Below are 22,751 nucleotides of genomic sequence, written 5' to 3' on the forward strand. Positions count from 1 at the left end.
TGATTTTTTGATGAGAACTCTTTGAAGTAGTTTAAGAAGTTCTGACATTTTTTTATTTTATTTACTGTAATAGTAATTTTTCACGTTATTAATGTCCTGACTAAAAATTGTGATCAGTTGAATGCCACTTTGGTGAATAAAAGTGCCAATTTCTTTCCATAAGAGCAAAATGTGTGTGTATATAAACTCAGCAAAAAAAGAAAAAAAGAAATGTTCCATTTTCAGGACACTGTATTTTAAAGATAATTTTGTAAAAATCCAAATAACTTTACAGATCTTTATTGTAAAGGGTTTAAGCATTGTTTTCTATGCTTGTTCAATGAACCATAAACAATTAATGAACATGCACCTGTGGAACGGTTGTTAAGACACTAACAGCTTACAGACAGTAGGCAATTAAGGTCACAGTTATAAAAACTTAGGACACTAAAGAGACCTTTCTACTGACTCTGAAAAACACCAAAAGAAAGATGCCCAGTGTCCCTGCTCATCTGCGCGAACGTGCTTTAGGCATGCTGCATGGAGGCATGAAGACTGCAGATGTGGTCAGGGCAATAAATTGCAATGTCCGTACTGTGAGACGCCTAAGACAGCACTACAGTGAGACAAGAAGGACAGCTGATCGTCCTCACAGTGGCAGACCACGTGTAACAACACCTGCACAGGATCGGTACATCCGAATATCACACCTGCGAGACAGGTACAGGATGGCAACAACAACTGCCTGAGTTTCACAAGGAACGCACAATCCCTCCATCAGTGCTCAGACTGTCCACAATAGGCTGAGAGAGGCTGGAATGAGGGCTTGTAGGCCTGTTGTAAGGCAGGTCCTTACCAGACATCACCGGCAACAACATCGCCTATGGGCACAAACCCACCTTCGCTGGACCAGACAGGACTGGCAAAAAGTGCTCTTCACTGATGAGTCATGGTTTTATCTCACCAGGGGTGATGGTCGAACTCACGTTTATCATCGAAGGAATGAGCATATGGCTCCGAGTCCTGTACTCTGGAGCGGGATCGATTTGGAGGTGGAGGGTCCATCATGGTCTGGGGCGGTGTGTCACAGCATCATTGGACTGAGCTTGTTGTCATTGCAGGCAATCTCAATGCTGTGCGTTACAGGGAAGTCATCCTCTTCCCTCATGTGGTACCCTTCTTGCAGGCTCATCCTGACATCCCTCCAGCATGACAATGCCACCAGCCATACCACTCGTTCTGTGCGTGATTTTCTGCAAGACAGGAATGTCAGTGTTCTGCCATGGCCAGCAAAGAGCCTGGATCTCAATCCTATTGAGCCCGTCTGGGACCTGTTGGATCGGAGGGTGAGGGCTAGGGCCATTCCCCCCAGAAATGTCCGGGAACTCGCAAGTGCCTTGGTGAAAGAGTGGGGTAACATCTCACAGCAAGAACTGGCAAATCTGGTGCAGTCCGTGAGGAGGAGATGCACTGCAGTACTTAATGCAGCTGGTGGCCACACCAGATACTGACTGTTACTTTTTGATTTTGACTGATTGTTCAGTTTATGTCTTAGTTGTTGAATCTTTTTATGTTCATACAAATATTTACACATTTTAAGTTTGCTGAAAAGCAAAGCAGTTGAAAGTGAGAGGATGTTTGTTTGTTTTGTTTTTTTTTTAAGTTTACACACATATATATCTACACTAATAAAATTTAAAAAAGATTAAAATATTTATTAAAAACTCCTACATTACAGCAGGTAAAATATCTAATTATTCACTGTATGATTACTAATAGTTGTAAATGGATATAGAGTGTTGACCAGTAGATGGCATATTTGTCTCTTTATATGGATGAAAAAAGGAAAGCGGGAAGAGAACAAGCCAAAGAAATGCCTTTAAAAAAGATTTCATTATACTTGAACTCACAAGACTCTTTGATTGTGATGCATTTGTAAATGTGTAGTATTTCTGGTGTTGAAAATGTTACTTCCAAGTGATAAGATATAATTAATATAGTAGTTTCTACTGAAGCTTAAAGAGCTTATGTACCTATATGTTTTATTTGATGTCAAGGAAAGGGTGACCATTTAAATCTGTTGGATGTGAAAGCTGAAATTTTCCTCTACTGAAAAATGACAAGTTTTGAAGAGTGTAAATTATTGCAGTTATTGTGTATTTTATTTAAAAACAACGTGTTATAACTCTATAGTCTATTGCAGGCTTTTTAAAACTAATATATCCTAGAAAATCTTTTCTATTTTTTTAGTTTAGGTGTTTTTGGGTTGTTTTTGTTTTTTGTTTTTTCTGCTTACAAACCTGAAACATGAGGTACATTAGTATTCCCCCGGAAATAATGCCCTTATTTAACATTTAACACAATCCCACCTTGATCCATACATGTAAAGTGGAATTTATCTGAACCCATGCCTGTGTAAATAAACCTTTATAAGGGCTATGACAGATGAAGTGCTATATAAATATGGGCGACTTTCTTAAATTCCGATTTCTCTGACTGAGTTAAATTCACCAAGCTGCATTTCCTTCCATTATGGTTAGTGAAACTTTAAAGTGTCTGTGGCTCAGGATTACACTCAGAAGTCAATTCAGGTGTGTGAGTTAAAATAAAACATGGTTACTATAGTTCCCAGGTCATAACAAGTTTGCTAACACCTACACACACACCTTTTCTCACACTACCTCCATGAATATTTTCATGCTCTGCTATGGATTAAATTGGGACAAGAACAACATAAAAGTCAGGTCTCATCCAGCCCTATAGCAGACTAATGCTTGGTAGGAACAAACACACCCCACCCCAAATTTCTATAATATTCTAGTCCCTAGATATGTCTCAGGTCCGCCCTTCAACGTTTGTGCCATTTTATTTTCAAGTAAATTAGTAACAGCACTCCTCAACTCAACAAGTCACATGACGTGAGGTATCATTCAAAGTTTAATATTTAGGGTATTTGCAATAGAAAATGTGATGCTTACATTAGCCCTATAAAACAGTACGTATCATAATTGACACATGACTTTTAGGCATCGAAAATACTTTTCTGAAAAACCTGTTATATACAATCTATTACTGTACATGTCTGCCTCCTGGTGGAATATCCATGTCCTTTAGGAAGCCAAAGTACCTTTCAAGGCAAGTTAGTCCTCTTTGAAACACTACTGGGCAGTTAATTTCTGTAGATACAAGCGGCATAAAAGTCAAAGAACATATTTCAAAGGTGCAGCTAATGTGCATGCATGTTCTCAAGTTGATTGGCAGGCAATATCTGTATCTTAATGGTGATTGGCTTATTTACCTGTAAGGTGGGATTTTTTTTTATACTTCTGACATTTTGTCCATTCTAATTTCTCCCATTCATTTTAATGCACTCTAGGTCCTTGTGGTGGCGTAGTGACTCACCTCAATCCAGGTGGCATAGGCTGTATCTCAGTTGCCTCCACATCTGAGACCGTCAATCTGCATATCTTATCATGTGGCTTGTTTAGCGCATTACCACAGAGACCTAACGCATGTGGAGGCTTCACAAAATTCCCCGCGGCATCCACGCACAACTCACCACGCTCCCTACCAAGAACCGCATTATGGCAACCATGAGGAGGTTAACCCAACATGACTCTACCCCACCCTAGCAGCCAGGCCAATTGGTTGCTTAGGAAGCCTGACTGGAGTCACTCAGCATGCCCTGGATTCGAACTTGCGACTCCAGGTGTGGTAGTCAGCGTCTTTACTTGCTGAGCTACCCAGGCCCCAACATTTATGTTGTTACTAATTTTTCATGATTAATATTAACTGAAGTGATGCAACTTATTAATTTTTTTTATTTTGTATTATTGTTTTATTGAAAAATCATGTAGAAAATACAGTAGGCCTGTGTATATGATACAGCAGATATTATATCATTATTGTCAAACATTTCATTATGTATTATGCCCACTACAATAAAAACAAATACAGTTTTGGTGAATCTAATGAATCTAAGTAAATTAATTAAACAACACAAACATATATATATGTCCAAAAATATTGGCACCCTTGGTAAATATGCACAAAGAAAAAACATTCTGTGAAAAAAAAAAAAAATAATAAATCTGCATTGTTTAACCTTTTGATCTTTCATTCAAAAAATTTACAAAAATCTAACAGGGGAAATATCTCATTATTAAATAAATATTTTTCTCCAAAACGCATTGGCCACAATTATTGGCACCCTTTTATTCAATACTTTTTGCAACCTCCCTTTGCCATGATAACAGTTCTGAGTCTTCTCTTATAATGCCTAATGAGGTTGGAGAACACCTGGCAAGGGATCTGAGACCATTCCTCCATACAGAATCTCTCCAGAGCCTTCAAATTCAGAGGTCAGTGTTGGTGGACTCTCTTCTTCAGTTCACCCCATAAATTTTCTATGGGGTTCAGGTCAGGGGACTGGGATGGCCATGGCAGAACTATGATTTTGTGGTCAGTGAACCATTTTTGTGTTGATTTTGATGTTTATTTTGGATCATTGTCCTGCTGGAAGATCCAACCAGGGCCCATTGCAAGCTTTCTGGCAGAGGCAGTCAGGTTTTGATTTTTTTGTCTGTTGGTATTTGATATTTGAGTCATAATGCCATGTATCCGAACAAGATGTCCAGGACCTCTGGCAGAAAAACAGCCCCACAACATTCAAGATGCAGCACCAGATTTAACTGTGGGCATTGTGTACTTCATCTCTGTGTATGCCAAACCCATCTCTGGTGTTCGCTGCCAAAAAGCTCTTTTTTTTTTTGTTTCATCTGACCATAGAACCCGGTCGCATTTGAAGTTCCAGTAGTGTCTGGCAAACTGAAGACGTTTGAGTTTGTTGCTGGGTGAGAGCAGAGGCTTTTTTTCTTGAAAACGTCCCAAACAACATGTTGATTGGTGATGTAGGTGATGTCTGATTTTTTTTTTTTTTTAGACTTTCTGACCCCAAGACCCAACTAATTTCTGCAATTCTCCAGCTGTGATCCTTGGAGATTCTTTGGCCACTTAAACCATCCTCCTCACCTTGCGTGAAGACAATATAGACACGAATCCTCTTCCAGGCCGATTCGTAACATCTCCAGTTGATTGGAACTTCTAAATTATTGCCCTGATGGTGGAAATGGGTATTTTCAATGCTTTGGCTATTTTCTTATAGTCACTTCTCATTTTGTGAAGCTCAATAACCTTTTGCTGCACATCAGAACTATATTCTATAGTCTAACCCACTGTGTTGATGAGTAAGGGAATTTGGCCTGTGTTTTACCTCATATTTAAACAATTTCATGTTCCTAGTCACCCAGGTGCACTAAAAAATTTAAAATATGAATGGCAATATACTTCAGATGTATTTTACTCATAAGAATTTCTAGAGATGCCAATAATTGTGGCCAACGTGTTTTGGAGAAAAATATTTATTTAATAATGAGATATTTCCCCTCTTTCAATTGTTTTACTTCAACTAAAGGTTAGATTTTTGTGAATCTTTTGAATGAAAGATCAAAAGGATAAACAATGCAGATTTTTTTTTCACAGCCTTCTTTGCTCATATTTACCAAGGGTGCCAATATTTTTTGGCCACTACTGTGTGTGTGTATATATCTACATATATCTATATATATCTATATATCTATATATATATATCTATCTATCTATCTATCTATCTATCTATCTATCTATCTATATATATATATATATATATATATATATATATATATATATATATATATATACACACACACACACACACACACACACACACACACAACATTGAATAAATAAATGTTGAATAAATAAATGTCTTTTTATTGAATATTGATGGAGCAACATAATTTGTGTGAAAATAAATGATAATGGTAGTCTGTTTCATTTAAATTCTTAAAAAAAATAAAAAATAAATAAAAAATAAAAAGTGGCAAGAGGGCCTTTTAATATACACATGGGATACAAGGCCTCCACTCGTGGGGTAAAGGGTACTTGGGGGGTTATTGAGACAGTGTAGATATAGGGGCGATAGTTATACCGCACAATTTGTCAATACTTGCAAATATTTTGAGACAGTAGGATACTTTTTTGAGTAAAAAATAAAATAATAAATACTTAAAATAAACACTTTAGAAAAGGGTGCAGCATTCCTGTTAATTGCAATCATATTTGGCATTTCATAACATCTCAGGAACTCTATAAACAAATAATCTCCATTGTGATTGGATCAGTCAACGTGAGCCCGCTAGAGAGAGAGAGAGAGATCAATATTTATACACATTTTTATATATGCAACCTGTTCTGTCGTAATAATAATCACATTGATTTTCACTAAAACAATATTCTAATTATGAATTAATAGAAAATAAAGCAATAGAAATGTATCAAAGAATATACAGTTGAAGTCAGAAGTTTTCTAAGAACGCATATATGTACACATGCATCAGACGGAAGCTTTTGGAGCATCTCACTTTGGTTGCGTCGCTGCATAAACACAGTATTTTTAGGTTGTTGTGTCAAGTTAAACGTAGTTAGAAATTTAGAAAACACATCCCGTGCTCCTTGCATTCGAAATTGCACTCCGTCCAGCTGTGAATGCAAGGACCTGTCCTCATCTTGCGCTGTTGCTAGTGTCAAGTCAGCCTGAGTTTGGTTTGTTCTCTGTACAGCTGCAAATTGCCTATACAGCTGAAGTTTCGCTTACTGCCCCCTGCTGAAAACTGGTGGTACTTTAAGCACGAATTGCTCTGATGGAAGGAATATTCCTTATTATGGTCCGTGGACATGAGTAACTGTGTTAATTTTTTAATGCATAATTGTTTTAAAATTATTGATCACACTGAATTATCGCATTAAGTTGACATCCCTAGCTATTTCAATATTCAGTTGAAGTCAGAAGTTTACATACACCTTAGCCAAATACATTTAAACTCAGTTTTTCACAATTCCTGACATTTAATCATAGAAAACATTCCCTGTCTTAGGTCAGGTAGGATCACTACTTTATTTTAAGTTCTACTATCAGAATAATAGTAGAGAGAATGATTTATTTCAGCTTTTATTTAATTTATCACATTCCCAGTGGGTCAGAAGTTTACATACACTTTGTTAGCATTTGGTAGCATTGCCTTTAAATTGTTTAACTTGGGTCAAACTTTTTAAGTAGCCTTCCACAAGCTTCTCACAATAAGTTGCTGGAATGTTGGCCCATTTCTTCAGACAGAACTGGTTTCAGGTTTGTAGGCCTCCTTGCTCGCACACGCTTTTTCAGTTCTGCCCACAAATTTTCTATCGGATTGAGGTCAGGGCTTCGTGATGGCCACTCCAATACCTTGATTTTGTTGTCCTTAAGCCATTTTGCCACAACTTTGGAGGTATGCTTGGGGTCATTGTCCATTTGGAAGACCCATTTGCGACCGAGCTTTAACTTCCTGGCTGATGTCTTGAGATGTTGTTTCAATATATCCACATAATTTCCTTCCTCATGATGCCATCTGTTTTTTGAAGTGCACCAGTCCCTCCTGCAGTAAAGCACCCCCACAACATGATGCTTCCACCCCTATGCTTCACGGCTGTGATGGTGTTCTATGGCTTCCAAGCATCACCCTTTTTCCTCCAAACATAACGATAGTCATTATGGCCAAACGGTTAAATTTTTGTTTCATTAGACCAGAGAACATTTCTCCAAAAAGTAAGATCTTTGTCTCCATGTGCACTTGCAAACTGTAGCTGGCTTTTTTATGGCAGATTTGGAGCAGTGGCTTCTTCTTTTATCAAACCTTTCAGGTTATGTCGATATAGGACTCGTCTTACTGTGGATATAGATACTTGTCTACCTATTTTATCCGGCATCTTCACAAGGTCCTTTGCTGTTGTTCTGGGTTTGATTTGCACTTTTCGCACCAAACTACATTCATCTCTAGGAGACCATATCTCCTTCCTGACCATGATGGCTGCGTGGTCCCATGGTGTTTATACTTGTGTACTATTGTTTGTACAGATGAACATGGTACCTTTAGGCATTTGGAAATTGCTCCCAAGGATGAAGCAGACCTGTGGAGGTCCACAATATTTTTTCTGAGGTCTTTGCTGATTTCTTTTGATTTTCCCATGATCTCAAGCAAAGAGGCACTGATTTAGAAGGTAGGCCTTAAAATACATCCGCAGGTACACCTCCAATTCAGTACACCTCCTATCAGAAGCTAATTGGCTAATTGTGTAAAGACTTGACATAATTTTTGGGAATTTTCTAAGCTGCTTAAAGGCACAGTTAACTTAGTGTATGTAAACTTCTGACCCGCTGGCATTGTGATTTAGTCAATTGAAAGTGAAACAATCTGTCTGTAAACAATTGTTGGAAAATTTACTTGTGTTATGTACAAAGTAGATGTTCTAAATGACTTGCCAAAACTATAGATTGCTAATATTAAATCTGTGGAGTGGTTAAAAATTAGTTTTAATGACTTCAACCTAAGTGTATGTAAACTTCTGACTTCAACAGTAAATGCAATTAAAAATAGTTTGTGTGTGTGTGTGTGTGTGTGTGTGTGGGCATGTTTGAGTGGTTTATGAGGACATTTTTTTAGTTTACAAACTGGTAATTACAAGGGTATAATGTTATAAATGTGGTTTATGAGGACATTTCTAGTGTCCCCATAATTCAAATAGCTTAAAAAACATACTAAACTGTATTTTTTTGAAAATGAAAAATGCAGAAAGTTTTTTGTGAGGGTTAGGTTTAGGGGTAGGGTTAGGGTTAGGGGATAGAATCTAGAGTTCATACAATATAAAAATCATTATGTCTATGGAGAGTCCTCATAAGGATAGCCGCACCAACGTGTGTGTGTGTGTGTGTGTGTGTGTGTGTGTGTGTGTGTGTGTGTGTGTGTGTTTAAAAAAAAGCAACATGTTATGATTAAAAAATGACCATAAAGGCCTAATGCATCAAATGTGATAGTAAAGAAACAAATCTGCTATTTTTTCTTGAAGGTTCAATGAACAGTGCCATTTAAAAAGATATATAATTTTCTGTATAAAAGTCTTTATTCTGACTACTATTTCAATTTCTGAGTATTCATATGTCAAGCTTTACTGGGTTAGCAAGCACCAGTAATAAGGGGGAAATCTGAAAAACAAAATGACATTGCAATCTTTAATACTCAGAGCATTATTGTGGTACAGTATCAACTTGTTGGTGAAATGTTGGAAAGTTATACACAGTCTCCAAAATGTACAGAGTGTTACTTTTGCTTCCTATAAAGAGACAGAAGAATGATAGGTTACATTTCTGAAACTCTGTTGTCGAGCAACAGAGGCTTTCATCTTCTAAGGGTCAGCAGATAATGACAGAAGACCTGTCTCAACTATAGCTGCAAGATCAGTAGGAAGACTGAGAGACACAGTCTTCTAGGAAGTAAATTGTGAAGAGTTTTCACAAGTTTTCGTTCTCATCCATTCTCTTCTCCTCAGCTCAGACTAACTCACTCTCAAGCTTAATAAGACACAGATCTTAAAGATGAAATGTGCAGTCCTACAACAAAGACCAATCTCCAATAAATCAGTAAACAGGGATGACAACTCTATTCCTCACAGCTGGGATGTCATCCTATTGTGGCTGTTTGAAGAGGATATAAATATGTGCTTTCATTTGATTCTCATCCATGGCTTTCACATCTTCTGAGAGAGTGACCTTTTATCCCTTTTAGCACTAGGGCTTCATTTGCTGGTTTCCATTACATATTGACTTTACACTAGCTCCACTGTGACCAAGATATATGGCAGGCAATAAAAGAATAAAAAGATTTTAAATCTCATGTTAAATCTAAATGTCTGTGGAACATGTGTATTATCAGCCACAGAGGAGTACATGGACGAGCAAAGGAATCAAAAGTATGACTGGTCGGGCATTAATAAAATTTTCAAAGGAAATATCCTTGAGTTTTTTTCTTTATGTGTATGTGCCCTTCACGATCAGGAAGTTTTTGCATGCACTAAGGATAACACAAAGACTCACTGTCTCAATTCATCTGCAGTCCAAAGCAGGACACATGGAGAGTCTCAGCTGTACCAATTGCTTCTTGAACTTAAAGCTGGTACATTGAAGTTTGCAGGCGGTACTAATGTTTTATTGGTGGTGCAAACTGCAGTCGTTAAAAGCATAGTATCACTTCCAAACCTCCAGGCTTAAAGCAGTTGTGTAGTTACGCTTTTTTTTTTTACTACCACCAAGATAGAAAAGTGATTCAGATGGCCCCTTACAGCATCCTTGCAAACTGAATCCACCCTCTGTATTTACTCAAACCTTTCGGGTCCCCTACAAACTGTGAACATGATCTGCTATGGAAGGAAACCAAGTTATGAATATGCTACTGTAGCTCAACCTGTCCATATTGCTCAAAAACACTTCAGTCCTGTTTTTCTTGAATGCAAAACTTAACCACTAGTAAGAAATATGATGCTTTTGGGCAGGTATTGCAGCACATGTGGGGAACTTGGTAAAGGGCTATTTTTGTTATTGCTGAACACAGGAATTTTTCCTCCAAATGTGGTATCTGATTGTATGCAATTTCTGAAATATAGATTATATTAGTGGAGACAAATTATGGCAGACACCGACAAGTAATGGAAAGCAAGAGCAGTTGCCTTATTGTGCTTTAAAGATACCATAGCTATAAACCGAAGCTTGGTTAGATGCCTGAAAAAGATTCTTTATTGTCAAACATGTTGTCCACGCAATGGAAGAATGACAGAATGTCATTTTATGAAATGATTCTATTTTTGCACAGCATATTCCCAGGGAGACCTCCTGCAAAGTCTTTGCTTTCCACATTGAACCCACTTTTACAGGATCAGCTTTCCTGTCAGTGCCTGTCTCTAAGGGTAATTTGTTGCACAGTAATTGGGTGTAAAACAGGTGGCAGAGTGTTGACACAGGGGGAAGCATTTGAAAAATGTGCTGGTGAGATGCAATTACAAAGCCTGTAGATTGCTAGTTATAGGCCTTTAATCTCACTATACAGATTGATGAATATAGAATATAACACAAGTTACAGTAACAACTAATGGGAGCTGGATGGTTCTACTAAAAAAAAAATGGTAAAGAATGACCTCTTCATAAACTCATCTCTGTGGTGATAGGATGAACAAACAAGAAGTACAATGCCTGGCCAAAAAAAAAAAAAAAGTCGCCGTTTGGATTTAAATAAACAGATACTTAAGAGCCTGTGATTGCATCATTATTGCAGTGATTAATATGTTTCAGCTGGCAACAATTCTTTTATCCCTAACTGATGCAGTGTGTAGTTTCTCATTTCTTAAACAACCATGTCGCAAGACGTATCCCATGGTCGTGGGAAAAGATGTTACTGTGTTACAGAAGGGGCAAATTATTGGCCTGCATCAGGCAAAGAAAACAGCAAAGGAGATTGCTGAAATCACTGGAACTGGGTTAAGAACTGTCCAACGCATTGTTAAAACCTGTAAAGATAGTGGTGAACCATGAGTCCTGACCTTAACCCCATTGAAAGTCTTTGGGATTTGCTGGAGAAGACTTTACGGAGTGGTTCGGCTCTCCTGTCATCAATACAAGATCTCGGCCAAAAATTGATGCAACTCTGCACAGAAATAAATGTTGTGACGTTGCATAAGGTTGTGGAAACGATGCCACAACAAATGTGTGCCGTAATCAAAGCTAAAGAGGTCCATCAAAATATAAAAATATGCAAATATTTTTTTGTTTTGTTTTGTTTTGTTTTTTGTCCAGGCAGTGTGAAATAAAGGAATAAGCATAATCAGTCACACTTTGTTCTAAACCTCTAACCCTAGAATTAAACTTCGTCCTGCACTGTTTGTGCTACGGACATGAATAGCTCAACTCGTGTGGCTTGTTGATAAGAGAAGTGCAGTTACTTGTTTAAATCACTGAACATACAGTTTTTACCTGGTGGGCGATAAAACGGGTAAAAAAAAAAAAAAAAAAAATTAAACATAGAAATTGGGACAAGAGGCATTACCAGGAATATAATAAAGACTTGGGGGTGGACCCCTTTGACTTGGGTAAGTACTGTATGTAACCACACAGAACACCCTAACAACGCTTTAGCAACCACCTAGAACACTGTAGCAATAGAGCTGTTTAGGTTGTAGTCCAAAAACACTGAAGAGAATTCGCCATGGGTTCCCTCTGTATTTTCCTATGGGGTTTTATTATGTTTTTTTTTTTTTACTTATTAGAAAAATAAGGTCTGTGGTAAACAATACTTGACGATATGTGGACGTTTTGTTCTAAAACATAAATTACACACAGTCATACCTCAAAAGTGAATTTTAAAAATTCACGTTTAAGGACTATGTGTAATTTATGTTGTAGCAAACCTCCATTATAAAAACCCATAGGAAAATCCAGAGGGAACCCATGGTGAATTAGCCATCCGGTTCACCTACAAATTTATGTCACTGCTGAACAGCTCTGTTGCATAACAACATGCTAAAAAAGCACTCAGAACATCTAATGGCTGTATATCAATGTCATGGCAACCACTTAAAACCAGCTAGCATCATGATAGCACGTTTTCAATGAGCAAGCACTACACTGTAAATTGGTAACCTGCAATTGTTACCATATGGAGCTACAGTAAAGTACATTATTCAAGTTGATTCAGTGATGTTAAATGAGATTTTTGACATGAAGCAAATTTATATTATTATACAGTGTAGTACATGCAATATGTGTGCCTTAGACACTGTAAAGTGTTAACACAGTGTGGAGTGTGTAATTACTGTGAATTTACCTCTCAAGAGAAATATATAGGCCTATACTGTAAAAAAATAAAAATAAATCAACTCCCTAAAACCAGAAAACTTAATTTTAATTACTGCCTTAAATTTGTAAGTAAAATCAACGTGATGCCAAATTTACAACATGCAGTGATAAGGCCATTTAGCTTTTATGGCCACTTAAAATGTAATTGATGATGGAAAAAAATAAAATAAATGAATGATTGAATACTGGAATATTATTTTGAAATATTGGAGACAAAAAACTCCGCTCTTAATAAACGGCACTGTTTCAGCTTGAGCGTTCCACTGATCTCACTCCAAACTGAGGGATTCAGTTCCCAACCCCGCTGACACCGCGCATCACGTGACCACACTTCCAAAAACACTTTAAAAGACTCGGGATACCATCCGAATTCCCACATGAATGATTTCACACCTCTACCTCAAGAAATCGTCCCAGGAGCGAACACAAGACATTCACTGGGATTAATTTCAGCCACTTTCCACATGCAAAGCGCAGCCTCTGATAAACTGCTGCAGCATCACCGTTTATATAAATATATTATAGGTTAATAATATGGCATTGAGAAGCAGAAACTTGGTCAGCATTGTTTTATTCGGATGTGTTATCATTTTCAGCACCATGCTACATCCTGTCAGCGCTTACCTCTACAACAACCGCTATGTCGGGTAAGTTTCAGTCATTCATTGACGTTAAAAGTTTTTACGTTCATGCCGTGAGCTCTGAGAAAATTCTTATGTCCGATTCGTTGAAACGATTCTTTTTAAATGATTCGGTTGAACCGATTCGCTGCGTTTGGAAAACACTAGAATGTAATGGAAAACAATCTATTCAATTCGCACAGTTATATGGGTGTTTAACTTAATATTCATTTGGCTACATGAAACATATTTTTGTAAACAGACTCAAATGATTTGGTTCTTCAAATGGATCTGACTTCTCAGCAGTTTTGAGAATCCAGGGCGAGGGACGATTGAAGTATTGAGGTGCACTCTGTGTCTCAGCACATAAAGACTAGAGATCAGTCTGTCTCTTCTTATGTCAGCGCTGGATTTAAACAACAAAGCGGCTTCACCCGGCCAATATTTGTTTTCCTTTGGAAAGATTGAGCACTCCTTAAGTGACATCTTAAACTAGTCAGTGATTCTCGACAGGTAGAAGCACGAAGTGTAAAGGACCTCTGAAGATGATAATGGAAACAGATTGACATTTTTGACATGTTGTGGCGAGAGTGTTATAGGACTATTGTGGTGTTTTTAAGCAATAATGCATGAGAGGCTGTGCTATATAGTCACGCTAATATACAGTCAGGGTTGGGAGGGTTACTTTTGAAATGTATTCCACTACAGATTACAGAATACATGCTGTAAAATGTCATTTGTAACGTATTCTAAATACTTTGGATTACTTGTGGTAGATTTTTTTCATTTGTTTTGACTATAAAAACTCTGCCAGTACATTAAGACAAAATATACATGTTAAAAATGCATTTTCTGAAAAACCTAATATATTTATTTTATGCAGTGTTGTTTCTAAAACAAGATAAATCAAATTGATCTTGTTTTAAAGATTTTTAGATATTTTTACAGGAAAACAATACAAAAATTATTATCAAGACTACGATTTTTGCCCTAATATCAAAGGTCTTACTAGAAAAAAAAAGAAATCATGATCCAACATGAATTTTCTTGATAAAAAAATATGATCGTGCCTGGTAACATGTGCATGTAAAATGGCTAGAAATAGCATTTTAGCTTAGCGTAAAGCTGACAGTTTACACAGGGTTTATTTCTATTCTGCTCCAAACTTCAGACTTACTTCTTTGTCTGCTCGTATGAATGTAACACATCATAAGAAAGTGTTTCACCGCTGTTCAAATGCACTTTGGATTGCATCATTTATATGTATAAATGTTTTCCATCTGAAAGGACTAAATATTAAATGAAACAAATGACAATAAAATGCAAAGTAATCTCTTCAGTAATCAAAATACTTTTTGAATGTAACTGTATTCTAATTACCAATGATTTAAACTGTAACTGTAGTGGAATACAGTTACTTATATTTTGTATTTTAAATACGTAATCCCGTTACATGTATTTCGTTACTCCTCAACCCTGTATACAGTAGTCACGGCTGAAGGGTTTGTATAGGCACGACGTGACGCCCTGTGACTACATTCACAATATGGCACAGCCTAGAGTGCCTTGTTGCTTTTATAAAACAGTCACAACATAATACAAATATAAAGGAAACAAATGTTAATTAAAAATGTATATTTTGTAAGTAAAATCATTGGGTGTTTCTCAGTTCTAAGAAGGCAGAGAACGGACTTGTGTTCTTATGAAGACCAGTCTTGCCAAGCTACCTTGGAAGAACGAACTTGGGATGTGCTGCAATCTTCCTGTTGCACAGTAAACCGTCACAGCACATTTGAATCCAGTGAGAGAACTTTTGGCATTATCATGCCAGTGACAGCATTAATATCATCACACCAGTAAGGTTTTGCAGGACTAGTGACACATTAAAAGAATAAAGTCTTTAAACGCTTTTTTTCTCCATTTTTATTACTGTATTAAAATAATGCCCAAAAAACAACAAATGGTGACGGAGTATAATGACTCTCACGTGCCATCAGACTTTTGTGACAGCTGATAGATAGCTGTGCAATGTGTATAAACCTCACTCTCCTGACCTCAAGAGGTACACTAGCGACTGACCCTAGGAGCTGTAGCCTTTAGCCTCCTTGTTAGCGCACCCGCCTCCCATGCCGGAGACGACGGTTCAAGTCCTCTAAAGAGCGGGAAGAATAGGAGCGTCACATTGGTGCCGTGACCCGGATGGGAGTGAGGTTTAGGGGGGTGAGTGTAATGGAAGCCAGCTGATAGATAGCTGTGCAATGTGTATAAACCTCACTCTCCTGACCTCAAGAGGTGCACTAGCGACTGACGCTAGCGGCTGTAGCCTTTAGCCTCCTTGTTAGCACACCTGCCTCCCATGCTGGAGACGCCGGTTCAAGTCCCATACGGAGTGAGTAGAACAGGAGCATCACACGAGCTTACAGCGGGAAACTCTTGAGAAAAAACAAAATGATAAATGTTCTTCATCTGCCACAGTAGTACCGAGTTCTTGCCCACAAGTCACCATCAGATGCATCCTCGATTTCAAGGACACATCTGGGTAATTTCCTTCATTCTCGGTACTTGTGTTCTTGAGGATTGGAATCAAACTTTGACAGTGGATGATGACGTAGAATGAGTCCACGAGAATGTAAGAACACTAAAGAACGCACACTGAGAAAATGGGTGAATCTCAGTGTTCGTTCTTTTGTGTTCTTAGTTCTCGTGGACTCATTCTACGTCATCATCCACTGACGAAGTTCAATTCCAGTCCTCAAGAATGCAAGTACCGAGTATGCAGAAAATTACCAGGATGTGTCCTTGAAATCGAGGATGTATCTGATGGTGACTTGTGGGCAAGAACTCGGTACTACAGTGGTAGACGAAGGACATTTATCGTTTCGTTTTTTCTCAAGAGTTTCCCGCTGCAAGCTCGCAAAAGTCTGACGGCGCGTGAGAGTCGTTATACTCAGTCACCATTTGTTGTTTTTTGGGCATCATTTTAATACAGTAATAAACATGGAGAAAATGAGTGTTTACAGACTTTATTCTTTTAACGTGTCACTAGTCCTGCAAAACCTCACTGGTGTGATGATATTAATGCTGTCACTGGCGTGATATTGCCAGAAGTTCTCTCACTGGATTCAAATTTGCAATGACAGTTAATTGCACAACAGCAAGATCGCAGCACATCTCAAAGCTTGCAATAGATGCGTTCTGTGTCCTCCTGTCCTTCCGAGTGCATACCTTTCCATGAAAAAATTGCTTACAGCACCTTCATGACACAATGCTATAAACCTCGCAAACTTTGGCAAATCTAGCAGTAATTTTTTTCTCATAAGTACCTATTTTAGCCCAATTGCAGCCTGCTATCTTCTAAACTATGTAAAGGACCCGATGATTTTCAACTGTACACAATGTGCGTCAAACTATGGAAAGCTGAAAGGGACAATATAGTGTCTTTTTTTTAATCAAGTTTTAAAGTACATAGTTAAAAGCACGCAATTTCTGATCTTCGAGTGTATCTAAAACTGAGACAAAAGTTAGTGGGACCTTTTAGTTTTAATTTCAGTAATATTTAAAGATTTTCTGTATAAATGACATCTCACAGATGTAACATTTAAACTTTTATTATAAGTGTATTATATTCTGATATTTCATCAAAGGTCCTCTCCCAGTCCTCTCCCTACTCTTAGGATATTATAGGGGATGGAGATGGGTTATAATACTCATAACCAAAGTCAACAAAGAGAGTTCTGTCCTCATAAGTTCATATTTATGAGTTTCAAATAAGAGTTTTAGGCCTGATTTCATCATGAAGTGGTGTATATCAAGTTTGAGCTTTATTTATACCCACCATTCTCCTTTATACCCTTGTTTCTGAATTATTAAAGGCAAGAAAGCTTAAAAGAGCCAAACAATTCACAAAGAGGTGAAAACACTTGCTTCTTACTTGTCAGGAAGCTATAGCAGATAAATGCTAACAGCCAGAGTGAGAACTGGGGAAACACTGGCTTGTCATTCAGAGAGCCGAAAGAAAATATTTAAGCTGAAACAGAACAATGAAAACACACTTCTTAAAAGGACAACTTATCCCTGCGGTCTTCCAGATATCACCATTTACATGACGATAATATCATAGTTTCTGAGTAGTTATGCTGTTGCTTAAGTGATATTTTCAGAATGGGAAGATGGGATACAACTTGACACTTCTTCATCTTGTTTTTTACAGTAGCTGGACAATTCACCCCAGCGTGAAATATCATATTATTTTGATTTTGATGGAATAAATGCTCCATATTCCTTTTGAGTGCATTTTTAAGGCTCTATAGAGCATTGCACAGGTGAAAAGAAAGCAGCATTTGCATTGTTTGTATTAAAAGGGATATGGCACCAGGAATGCATTTGACACAAACAAATACACCAACCTAATTTGGTCTAAACTCTGAACTACAGTCATTTAGGCCATTGCAAATTTTTCTGATGCAGCCGTGTAGGATTAGGAATGTTGCTGCTTATCATAAGAATAGCTATTATAGAATAGCATAGAATAGTTATTTATGGCTCACAATAAAACTCAGATTTTCTCTGAAGATTTATTATTGTGTTTGGACTTCCTCTCTTTAGGTGAGTTTGAATATGGGTGATTTATATAATATGCTTTTTTTTACATGTTTAGTGTGTCACAGATAAAAAGTGGTTAACTGTCTTTAAATAGATGATTAAATGGTACAGCTGCTGAAAATGTGCTAAAAATCAAGTCAACATGATTTTTTCTTTTTAAGCTTAAATGTCAGCCTCCCATCAGTTAGTGTCTTTCTCAGGTAGGGTGTTATAAATTCCAGGCGACCATATAGGGTCAGTCAATTGTGTTTTTCTCCATTCCATCAGATGGATGCTTTACATGGGGCTATAAAACGCAACAATCAACGCCTCTTCATGTGTGTGAGGGTGTGAAGCCCAGTGCGTTTGACGAGCTCAGCCCTCATACACAACACACCAACCTAAATGCCAGGCTTTGTCCTTAATATGTGAGTCAGTTGCCAGCTGAAATCTGAGAGGGCCTGTATACTTCACTAGCGTAATATCAGAACTAAAGACAGTGTGCTTATGTTTATGTCTACTAAAAAGATGTGAAAATGTCATTTAAATCTACAAAACAGTGCTGTTTAAGTTCAGTATGATGCAAGCATACTGAGAAGGCATATCAAAGAACAATTGTTTAAATGAGAAATGGGTTTAAAAGCACAAAAACTATCCCTTACTTACCTCTCTATTAAAAAAAAACAAAAAAACAATGCACGTCATCACTAAACATTTCATGCTGTGAAATATTTAGTGAGGACGTCAATTAAAAGGTCTGGCCAAACTGCTTTGGCAAACACTTGATGTAAATATGATCTTAAACAAATAGAGATGGATGAAAGACTATAGTCTTCATAATGAATCAGGAGTAAATGCATACAGCAGAGATTTTAGTCATTAACGTTTCTTAAGCTTAACAGATGCATTGCAGCCCTCTGGATAACATGATTTTGTATAGAACCAACATTTTGATGATGGGCTTGTGCTGTATTTGCATGTCTGGTCTACCAGGATTAGTTTTAGATCCAAACAAACAAAACAAATGTTTTTCGAAAACTTTTCCGAGACTGAAAAGGATTGTATTTGATTATACGCTTTCTAGTTTAGCATAAAAAGTGTCTTGTGAAATGTCACTGCAGAACTATTATATATATATATATATATATATATATATATATATATATATATATATATATATATATATATATATATATATATATATATATATATATATATATATATATATATTAGTGATGTCAGTCAATTAAAATTTTAATCACGATTATCACAATATAACATCAATACAAGTCAAAGTGTTCATATAAAAATGTTTTTTATAGGGGCATAAATATCCACATATAAACATTAATTAAATATTGGACAGGTGGGAACAATCCACAAAACAACCAACAGGAAACACTAAAACAAACAACAACAAAATAAAACACCCCAGACAAAAGGACACAATCTGAAGTGGTCGCCACGAGAAGTCCTATCTCCTATAGTCAGCAAAATTTGCTTTAACTTGAATATGATCATGAAGCAGCTCATTGCCCTGGAGCTGAGGAGGGGTTTATTTGTGTGATTTTAGGGATGAGCATGTCTTTACGGCTCTGTGTGCTGATATTGCATGACACCACACAATAAATATTCTTTGGGAAATACCATCCGGGACATAAAATACCACATATGTTACTATCCTACAAAGACACTGCGGGTGTGGCGTCAGGCGCAATTTCCACCACTCTTACCATTACTGGGAGATGACTTCCTTTATTATGATGAACTGAGATGAGCATTGTGGCTTTCTCTTATAATGGTAGAGTTGGCATGGAGTAGCGTGCACAATAACACCACAAAAATATTTTTTTTTACCTGGAGCATTCACATCACTCAAGGCCTAAAAATAGCAGTTTGCTTTTTGTGATCCAATAAAGTCATCACTGGTGTCTTTTGAACCATTGTAGACAAAACATCCTTTGTAGAGGAGGCTTTATTTGTCACCTATAGCTCAATAAAAAGTCTGTAAATTCCACTACTACTTGAAACACACTGACATTAATCACTAATGATAGGCAGATGAAAGGCGGTGAGGGGTTATTAAAGGGAGAGTTCACCCAAAAATCAAAAATGTACTCACCCTCATGCCATCCCAGATGAACTCAAACAAGCTCTGTAGGTACATACAATGCAAGTGAATGGTGGCCAGAACTTTGAAGTGCCAAAAAGCACATAGAGTCAGAATAAAAGTAATCCATAACACTCCAGTGGTTAAATCCATATCTTCAGAGATGATATGATAGGTGTGGGTGAGAAACAGATCATTAATTAAGTCCTTATTTACTATAAATCTCCACATTCACTTCCACATTTTTCTTCTTTTCTTTTTGGCGATTCGCATTCTTCCTGCATATCACCACCTTCTGGGCATGGATGAGAAACTGAAGTCGTATGGATTACTTTTATGTTACCTTTATGTGTTTTTAAGAGCTTCAAAGTTTAGGTACCCATTCACTTCCATTGTATATAAATCTTTGTTTGTGTTCTGTATAAAAAGAAAGTTATCAACTGATGTACAATTTGGGCCAACCACCTAGCAACCACCAAGAACTCCTTAGCAACCACAACGCATATCAAGCATTCATGTTGATATATGGTTTCCTCCTTGTACCCACATCCTAATGTTTACTCTTAGGACAGATGAAAAGGGCAAATTATGTAATTTGTCATTAGATAAGATGAATGAAACATCTACCCTATACAGTGCATCCAGACAGTATTCACAGTGCTTCACTTTTTCCACATTTTGTTATATCACAGCCTTATTCCAAAATGGATTAAATTCATTATTTTCCTCAAAATTCTACAAACAATACCCCATAATGACAACGTGAAAGAAGTTTGTTTGAAATCTTTGCAAATTTATAAAAAAATAAATAAAATAAAATAAAAAATAAATAAAAAATCACATGTACATAAGTATTCACAGCCTTTGCCATGACACTCAGAATTGAGCTCAGGTGCATCCTGTTTCCACTGATCATCCTTGAGATGTTTCTACAACTTGATTGGAGTCCACCTGTGATAAATTCAGTTGATTGGACATGATTTGGAAAGGCACACACCTGTCTATATAAGGTCCCACAGTTAACAGTGCATGTCAGAGCACAAACCAAGCCATGAAGTTCAAGGAATTGTCTGTAGACCGCCGAGACAGGATTGTATCGAGGCACAGATCTGGAGAAGGGTACAGAAAAATTTCTGCAGCATTGAAGGTCCCAATGAGCACAGTGGCCTTCATCATCCGTAAATGGAAGAAGTTTGGAACCACCAGGACTCTTCCTAGAGCTGGCCGCCCGGCCAAACTGAGCGATCGGGGGAGAAGGGCCTTAGTCAGGGAGGTGACCAAGAACCCAATGGTCACTCTGACAGAGCTCCAGCATTTCTCTGTGGAGAGAGGAGAACCTTCCAGAAGAACAACCATCTCTGCAGCACTCCACCAATCAGGCCTGTATGGTAGAGTGGCTAGACAGAAGTCTCTCCTCAGTAAAAGGCACATGACAGCCCGCCTGGAGTTTGCCAAAAGGCACCTGAAGGACTCTCAGACCATGAGAAACAAAGATTGAACTCTTTGGCCTGAATGGCAAGCGTCATGTCTGGAGAAAACCAGGCACCGCTGATCACCTGGCCAATACCATCCCTACAGTGAAGCATGGTGGTGGCAGCATCATGCTGTGGGGATGTTTTTCAGCAGCAGGAACTGGGAGACTAGTCGGGATCGAGGGAAAGATGAATGCAGCAATGTACAGAGACATCCTTGATGAAAACCTGCTCCAGAGCACTCTGGACCTCAGACTGGGGTGAAGGTTCATCTTCCAACAGGACAACGACCCTAAGCACACAGCCAAGATAACAAAGGAGTGGCTACAGGACAGCTCTATGAATGTCCTTGAGTGGCCCAGCCAGAGCCCAGACTTGAACCCGATTGAACATCTCTGGAGAAATCTGAAAATGGCCGTGCACCGACGCTCCCCATCCAACCTGATGGAGCTTGAGAGGTCCTGCAAAGAAGAATGGGAGAAACTGCCCAAAAATAGGTGTACCAAGCTTGTAGCATCATACTCAAAAAGACTTGAGGCTGTAATTGGTGCCAAAGGTGCTTCAACAAAGTATTGAGCAAAGGCTGTGAATACTTATGTACATGTGGGGTTTTTTTTTTTGTTTTTTTTTTTTAAATATATTTGCAAAGATTTCAAACAAACTTTTTTCACGTTGTCATTATGGGGTATTGTTTGTAGAATTTTGAGGGAAATAATGAATTTAATCCATTTTGGAATAAGGCTGTAACATAACAAAATGTGGAAAAAGTGAAGCGCTGTGAATACTTTCCGATGCACTGTAGTAGGGCTTTAATCTCCAGAACTGTAACTAAAAAAAAAAAAAAAAAAACTAAAACATCTTATACTTCCTTTGAATTGGCATACTGCAGCTATTTTGACTGCTGTAAGTTTGCCTGCCTGACAGGGGAACATTGAACATCTCAGTAAGTGTATGAGCAGAGGGGCAGATAATATTGCAAATCTTGTTAACAACTTCCTGGCTGGTCCGTGATCTGTTATGTGTTGATTCAGTGGTGATTAAGTGTTTGTTTAACAATTTATTACTCTGGAGCAAGTAGCAGGAATTCCTCAGGCTTAGATAAAACATGAAAGGAGGATATCCTTGTAAAATCTTTAGAACCCAACCCAAGATGAGTACAGACTGAAGATACATCTGGA

At 37.7% G+C, this 22,751-nt stretch overlaps 1 protein-coding gene across 1 annotated transcript in view; it reads left to right on the top strand.

Moving 5' to 3' along the window:
- The first annotated feature begins 13,147 nt into the window (after positions 1-13,147).
- Positions 13,148-22,751, top strand: part of LOC127432065 (carboxypeptidase A6-like) — a 40,408-nt gene continuing 30,804 nt past the window's right edge. The window contains exon 1 of the mRNA XM_051682856.1: positions 13,148-13,437. Coding sequence (XP_051538816.1) covers positions 13,325-13,437 — 113 coding nt within the window. The 5' untranslated portion in view covers positions 13,148-13,324. The remainder of the gene's footprint in view (positions 13,438-22,751) is intronic.

The sequence above is a fragment of the Myxocyprinus asiaticus genome, chromosome 41, assembly GCF_019703515.2.
Source record: "Myxocyprinus asiaticus isolate MX2 ecotype Aquarium Trade chromosome 41, UBuf_Myxa_2, whole genome shotgun sequence".
Classification (NCBI taxonomy): domain Eukaryota; kingdom Metazoa; phylum Chordata; class Actinopteri; order Cypriniformes; family Catostomidae; genus Myxocyprinus; species Myxocyprinus asiaticus.